Genomic DNA, 7,769 nt, shown 5'->3' with positions numbered 1-7,769 from the left:
AATATTGAGGTATTGGGCCGGCGTGGTTACTCGAGGGATTGTGAGGCTGGTTGGACGTACTGCCAAATTCTCAGCTTGTGGTGGAGAAATGAAGTTAACATCTCTGGTGGACATTTCCCACGGTCAGCATGCCCCCTCAAAATCTCAAAAAAGAAGAAATCTGTGTTGTGCCCGGTACTGCGACCACTCCAAGGCACACCTGTGCACTAATCATGTTGGCTTATCAGCATCTTGATCTGCCGGACCTTTCACCTGCGGTCACGAACATGGATTTAAACACATTTCTGCTCAAAATTTTTGAGTGGGCATGAGTAATAATAATCATCCAATTATATAACAGTCACAGGGAACATTTTCCTGCTATTTTAAAGGAGAACTTTGGTCGATTTAAACATGCAGCTTAATTGCTCAAGCTACCCTTGACTTGCCAGTCAACACAGCACTGTAGCGTGTATGACTCAAAATGAATAAAAAAGTAGTTAAAACAGTGTGTTTGTGCAAGGAGCTACTTACCTGTTTGCTGACATCTGTGTGTTCCGGTAGCTAGACCAAACTAGCTTATACATCGAGTGTGCACTTAACAGGCTTAACAGGCTATTGTAAGGTTCATGGCTCATGACAGGCTGTAACATGGACATGTACATTATGAACATAAACACGAAAATGCTGGATTACGTTTCCGTCTCCGCCAGTGAGGGAGTAAGTGCACGCTCGACGGATTGACTAGTTTGGTCTAGCTACCGGAACACACGGATGTCAACAAACAGGTAAGTAGCTGCTTGCACAAACACACTGTTTTAACTACTTTTTTATTCAGTTTGAGTCATACACGCTACAGTGCTGTGTGCTGAGGTGTCTGCTGTTGTTGCATAACATTCGGTGTGAGATGTGGAGCATGTTAAGATGCTTAAAACACAGTGCAAAGCTCTGACCCCATGCTGTTAGCTGTCAATGCTAAGTCTCCGTTCACGGAGCTCTGTAATGGTTGGACCAAATGTGTTCGCGTCTTCGGTACTGGCAAGTCAAGGGTAGCTTGAGCAATGAAGCTGCATGTTTAAATCGACCAAAGTTCTCCTTTAAGAACATTTTCCTTCTTATACTTACACACATTTGCTTAAGAAAAATATTTGATGCAGGACTTAGTATTTAGGACTTTATTGTGATATTTGCACTTTTACTTCAATACAGTATCTGAATGCTATGGATTTAAATGCAACACTTTAGACAAGACTCCAGTACTGAGGACCTTAACGTGTGAATGTTATCTGAGGCTTCCAACCCTTTGACTCATGGCCAAACCCAAACACTTCAAACACATTTTCTGTTCATGTGGGCCACAGTGCCATCACATTAACACTTTTTCGCTTCAAAACAACACAGTTTCCATTGTTGTGTGAGGAGACATTAAAGTGATAACATCTACCAAAGCTGCAATAAACCTCACACGGAAAAATCTTTAGATTGGCCGGAGACCAGCCGCGACGTCATGAGGAGAACCAGGCCGACATGAGTGCAAGCCGAGCCGTCTGACCCCGTAGGAAGCGCTCGTCTCATCGTGGCGAGTCATGGAAAGTCTGCTTGGTCGTCGTCCCGCTGCTTATAAGCTTACTCATGAGAACACGGTCTGGGGCTAATGATTCAAAGGAGCGCACACACACATCACGTAGCTGCGTTTCCACTACACTTCCACATTGCGCTGGAGGGCGGCCATCGTTTGGAGAAAGAAAGATGTTGAAGCGCTTATATCGCAGCAGAAAAGTAGTAAAGGTCATGCAAACAAGCACATTAGAGCAGTAAAATACAGTCACGTAAAAAGTATAAAATGTTTTGTTTTGTGTAAACTGTGACAGGTTCTGATTTACATTCATTATCATTTTGGAGATAGCTTGTGTTGTGTTTGATCAATCTGAGCCCCTTCCAGTTTCCCTCATAGGACCTTATTTCAGAGGTTGTATTGTAGTGTGTGGGGGGAGACAAATAAATGAGTGATCCTGTCTAAGTTGTGTCATGAATCACACGTATGATATTTGTCAACGTAAAAGATCATTTTTCAACTTGAGAAAGAAAGTCTCAGTTTGTCATAAAAGGAATGAGACATCGTAACTTAAACCCTGTAGAGCTGCTCCCGTGTATTAGCAGCTCACAGAACTGACCAAATCTATTTTCATGTCATTGCAGTTGTCAGTTTGATTAGATTTATTGTGATTTTTAGTGTTTTTTACTCCCTTTTCTGTGTCGAGTTGGCGGCCATGTTGGTGTTGATGACGTATGTTGGGTGAGATGATGTAGTTCACTGATGAAACGGGATCAATAAATGATTTGTCTCTCTCCCCGTGATAAAACTTTCAAACATTACCCTGTCTGGGAATGTGTACACATATTGTACATTAGCTGTAAGCTAGCGAGCTATGGTACGCCACAGAGAGTGTGTGTGTGTCAGTGTCTCTGACTGAACTCAGCACTCACCAAAGACTCTGTTTCTCTCTCTTCTTCCCTGCCCTTCTCTCTGTCACATTACGTTACTCTGCTGTCCTCCGTCATTCTCCGCCACATCTCCTAACCCAAGAAACATTAACATCACATCTTAAGCTTGACAGCAATGTTACAACATAACTTTTCAATTTTATTGTCCATCCAAAGCCGGAAAATAACCCTAACCCAAACATCATACGTGTCTTTGATGACACCAATCAAACAGGATCAATAACTTATTTGTTATTTATTGTAGTTTTTCCAAATATAAGGTCCCATGGGGTCCAGCAGAAGTTGCATGACTTCTGCTCTGTATTACGGTTTGTAATCTAATCAGAACGTTATTTTAAATGGAAAACACTGGTGCCTTTTCATCTAGCTTTGCTGCCTAGCAGAGGACTAACTGCTCCTGCCTGTACACATGATATTAGTCATCCACATACTGTTGTGCATCATTGTTTCAGCTCTTGTAACAGGAGCTAAAGTATTTTACCTAATATAGTTAGATGAATAAAAATGCTATGGCTTAATAAATCAAACTGGAAACATTAGTCAACATTACTGTACATTACAAATGTGTCTTCATCACCACAGACTGTCTGCAAGAGGGAATTCGAACACATGTCAACTATTGAGAGATTTAATGATCAACAGGTGCTGGCAGTTTGCAAATTTACAATTTTACAGCCCAGTGCAAGGAGAGGAAAACTTTTACCCAAAGTGCACTCGATAAGTGTGCCTGCAGGTAGTAGTGGGCTACATACGATCCGTCTGAGCATTAAGGACCATTTTGGAGTATAGGATTCAGCTTGTATATGATGACTGTGCAAAAATGCACTGAAATGATGTAGCTTAGCTTAGCTTTTGTTCTTTTCCATAACCCTACCCCTAACCCCAACCCTTCTTCACCCATGAGAAATCAGATTAAATGAACTTTGAAGATATCAGTAATGGTCCTATGTGTCGTCCATGACAGGTTTCTTGGCCTGCCGATGTTTTCTGAAGACATACCGTTTCTGAAACCAATCAGAATTGGTGTCAGTGCAGATGTGTTTTAATGGGTCCATTTGACTTAATCCCCAATCATTGCCAATGCAATCTTGAATTTCTGAGCTCTTCCATGTTTATTTTCCACTCCAAAAATTGTTGCAAAGCAGCCCTCCTTATTTTGAGCCATGGTGAACAAATGTGGTATTAAATCTTCTCTTCTCTCTTTCTCACAGTTAAAGATCAGTGTTCAGCTCAGCTCATTTTTACAAGCACTTACTTTCACTGATTAAGACATTTTGCATCAGCTGTCTCTGATTAGAATTTATTCCGTGAGTGACTTGATGACATATCAGAATTAATCTTGTCTGTGTGCGTGTCTGTACGCAGGCAAAGATGTTTTCTGAGGGAGGAACTCCACCTCTGTAAATGTCACACTGTAGAGGTCATCACTCGAATCAGATCAATACATTTAATAATTTCAGATGATCAACTGTGTAGTTTCCATTTTTTGTTTAGTACCTATGAATGTTAATTTATTTGTCAGAGACATATTTAGCCAATTTACAACTGGGCATACCTCATCCAAGGCCCGACAGTCTGCCTGAAAAATACTTAAATGCACTGGATCCAGATGTTTTTGATCAGATCCAAATTAAACTATACGCTGTAAATTGTTGTAGATACCAGTCACCTAAATATGCCAGATTTTTTCATCAGGATCCATGCATCATTCCCTGAGAGATAATGCATATGGAGGGCTGTAAGTTTTTATGCTCATGAGTCATGTTTCCCTTTCTCTTCCTTTGTCTGTTCTCCCGCCCTGTTTTCCTTCTCTGTGTACGCCTGTGTCCCATCAGTTGATCACCCCCTCGTTCTGCGTCTCTCTGACCCATTCCTGTTGTGTTTCCTGCTTTTGGGTCCTGATTCTTCATGTTGTGTCTGTTTTTCTTTTCTTTGTTTTGCTTTTTGCTCTTGAATCCTCCCCTGTTTTGTTATCTGCATTTTGCCTGCCTTTGGTTGTTACCATTTTGGATCTGGATTTTGGACGATCAGCTTTCATTTCTGTTTGCATTTTGCTGCTTATCCGCCTGCCTGCGTGTCTGCATTTGGGTCTCCTATTGATAAGTGTTCTTCATATACAGCGCTGCCTAAGTTAAAGGAGAACTTCGGTCGATTTAAACATGCAGCTTCATTGCTCAAGCTACCCTTGACTTGCCAGTACCGAAGACGCGAACAAATTTGGTCCAGCCATTACAGAGCTCCGTGAACGGAGATGTAGCATTGAACGCTAACAGCATGGGGTCAGAACTTCACGCTGTGTTTTAAGCATCTTAACATGCTCCACATCTCACACCAAAAGTTATGCAACATCAGCAGACACCTTAGCACACAGCACTGTAGCGTGTATGACTCAAAATGAATAAAAAAGTAGTTAAAATAGTGTGTTTGTGCAAGCAGCTACTTACCTGTTTGTTGACATCCGTGTGTTCCGGTAGCTAGACCAAACTAGCATATCCATCGAGTGTTCACTTAACAGGCTAAACAGGCTATTGTAAGGCTCATGGCTCATGACAGGCTGTAACATGGACATGTACATTATGAACAGGAACACGAAAATGCTGGATTACGTTTCCGTCTCTGCCAGTGAGGGAGTAAGTGCACGCTCGACGGATTGACTAGTTTGGTCTAGCTACCGGAACACACGGATGTCAACAAACAGGTAAGTAGCTGCTTGCACAAACACACTGTTTTAACTACTTTTTTATTCAGTTTGAGTCATACACGCTACAGTGCTGTGTGCTAAGGTGTCTGCTGATGTTGCATAACTTCTGGTGTGAGATGTGGAGCATGTTAAGACGGTTAAAACACAGTGTGAAGTTCTGACCCCATGCTGTTAGTGTTCAATGCGAAGTCTCCGTTCACGGAGCTCTGTAATGGCTGGACCAAATTTGTTCGCGTCTTCGGTACTGGCAAGTCAAGGGTAGCTTGAGCAATGAAGCTGCATGTTTAAATCGACCGAAGTTCTCCTTTAAGCTTCAAAGAGCAAGCATAGCTCTGAGTAGTTTTTCTTAGTTTTCATTACTCAATGAATGTCATGTCCCTCTTGGTCAGGATATTTCACAGACCATGTTGACAGTGTGCAAAAAAAATTGAATACGACTTGAGGGGCAAAATGTGTTCTCACCTCAAGAAAGACAATGTCCTGTACAACTACTACATACTACAGAATAAAGCCATTTGAACAAATAATTAGATTTTTCTTTCCAATTTCCAATATTTTTTTATTAAAAAAGAAAAAAATAAATTTTGTGGGAACCGGAGCACCCGGGGAAACCCACTGAGGCATGGGGAGGTTGTGTTAACTCCACACAGCACACATGTAGCTTCTCTGAAAGACAAAGTATGGGGAGCATTTCTGATTAGCCTCTCATACTATGTCTGCAAGAGTGTGCTGCTGTTTGGAGGTAACAGTGATATAGTGCCCCCCCCCCATGCCGGACCACAGATGACATGTGGTATCTACTGGCTGTCCACAGTAGAGATGGTCTTGGTGTTGATGTTTGATGGGCGAATGTGACAGCTTGAGTTGTTGAAGCCATCTTACTTCTTCCACTTCTGTGGTTTCCTCAGTCCCAGAAAGTGACGGGCTCTTTTCCAGGAAGACTTTTTTGGTTTGCCTGGGTGAGTCTCCTCAGAGACTTGAGTCACATCAAGAAGTTCGGGGGCCGAGGCAGTAGCGATGGACTCCTGCTCACATGCCATCTCTTCGGGGAATTTGGTCACTTCCATTGGTTCGGGGGCCGAGGCAGTAGCGTTGGACTCCTGCTCACACGGTTTCTCCTCAGGGACTTCAGCTTCCTTCAACGCCTTAAGCTCTGTGGAGAGCTCAAGGTTGAGAGAGATCTGAACAGTAAGCTGAGTTTTCAGCTCCTCCAGTTGTCTCCCATAATGTTCCTCCTTCTCCAGGGTGTTTTGCTGGAGATTGTTGATTTCCTCTGTCATCCTGTGACGAAGGTCATCCTGCTCAGCCCTCAACTTGGTAATCACCTGCAAGCCTCTGGACACTGTGTCTGCGTGAGCCTTGACTTCTTTCTCAAGCTCCCGCTGCAGACTTTCCGCCTGCTGTCTCACAGTGATGACTTCAGATTCATACCCTCGGCTGAGCCTGTCCAGTTTGTCTTGAAGAAGGTTGTTCTTCTGCTGCTCCACCTGGAGCTCAGCAGTGAACTTGTCCTGGCTGGATGTTTGTGCCATTTCCAGCTCATTGTGTTTTTGTTGAAGGAGTTTTCTTTGCTGGACTTCCTTCTGAAGCTCGTGTTGGAGAGTCTCAACCTGCTTTCTGACCTCAGTGACGTCAGTCTCATACCTAAGATAAGAATAGATAAGATAAAATGAGATTAGATTAAGGATACTTCACAGTAACTGTCATATTGTGTGTAATATGTGCAATATATAATAATTACCTGAGTCTGATCTCATTGTAGTAGACACTGATCTGATCCAGTCCTTTCTGAAGAAGATTGTTCTTGTCCTTCTCCGCCTGGAGGTCAGCTTGATACTTCTCCTCGTTGATTAAGTGGGAAACCTTCAGCTCCTCGTAATCTTTGTGAAGATCCTTCTTCTTCTTCTGCCTGGTGTTGTCTCTCACCTGAGTAGCTATCTTTGCGTTGCTGAGACTTACATCATCGCTGTACTTTCTCAGCCGCTCCAGCTCTCTGGTGGTTTCTTTCCCTCTGTTGATGAACATTTCCTTCAGGGTTTTCTGCCTCCTCAGCTGCTCTCTGGTGTCTTCGAGCTCTTGGATAAGTCTCTCCCGAGACATGGTTGTGGGGTTCTTGCTAGAGTACTCCATTTCGTTCGAGTGGTATATTCTGTCTCAGAAAAATGCTGTTGTTGTCTCTGATAAACAGATATCGTCGCGTTGTTCCTCACTTTTCTTTCTCACGTTCACACAGCTGTGTTTGCGTTCAATGAAAAATCGGACTCAAGAGCTGTTGTCCTGCAAACCTGCCTTTATATAGGGCCGGAATGGAATGTTGCTGTGGAGGTTCTATTTGGCTTTGATGGTTTTGCTTTGATTTCTCACACACACACACACACACACACACACACACAAATACACGCACAAACTTTCTCACACACATAACATTAAATAATACATTGTGAAATACAAAAAATACTGTCACAATTTGCAGTAATTAACATTATAATTTTCATGATAATTGTGTTGTTGTTGTTTTTTTTCAACATCTCTGTTCCCCATCATGTTAACGCATGATTTCTCATTATCCTCTGCATTGTTTCCT

The 7,769-nt window shown here is 42.5% G+C and overlaps 1 protein-coding gene and 1 long non-coding RNA gene across 2 annotated transcripts; both read right to left on the bottom strand.

Moving 5' to 3' along the window:
* Positions 1-1,139: 1,139 nt before the first annotated feature.
* Positions 1,140-4,658, bottom strand: LOC115573791 (uncharacterized). The gene is made up of 2 exons (XR_003982356.1): positions 2,467-4,658; positions 1,140-1,739 (listed from the first exon to the last, which is right to left on the bottom strand). It is a non-coding gene; the product is annotated as an uncharacterized LOC115573791 (long non-coding RNA).
* Positions 4,659-5,955: 1,297 nt separating this feature from the next.
* On the bottom strand, positions 5,956-7,466 carry LOC115573750 (myosin-4-like). The gene is made up of 2 exons (XM_030404691.1): positions 6,927-7,466; positions 5,956-6,829 (listed from the first exon to the last, which is right to left on the bottom strand). Exons 1-2 carry the CDS (start codon positions 7,313-7,315, stop codon positions 6,064-6,066), a joined length of 1,155 nt encoding a protein of 384 aa, XP_030260551.1. The 5' UTR covers positions 7,316-7,466; the 3' UTR covers positions 5,956-6,063.
* Between the last annotated feature and the right edge of the window lie 303 nt (positions 7,467-7,769).

Source organism: Sparus aurata, chromosome 22 (genome assembly GCF_900880675.1).
Source record: "Sparus aurata chromosome 22, fSpaAur1.1, whole genome shotgun sequence".
Taxonomy (NCBI): domain Eukaryota; kingdom Metazoa; phylum Chordata; class Actinopteri; order Spariformes; family Sparidae; genus Sparus; species Sparus aurata.
This window is presented reverse-complemented; position numbering and strand designations above follow the sequence as displayed.

Bases quoted from the DNA above. Each gene is read 5' to 3' on its own strand.
- LOC115573750 (XM_030404691.1), bottom strand. From the start codon at position 7,315: ATGGAGTACTCTAGCAAGAACCCCACAACCATGTCTCGGGAGAGACTT. The intron at 6,830-6,926 runs GTAATTATTATA...TTCTTATCTTAG, and splicing joins TACAATGAGATCAGACTCAG to GTATGAGACTGACGTCACTG.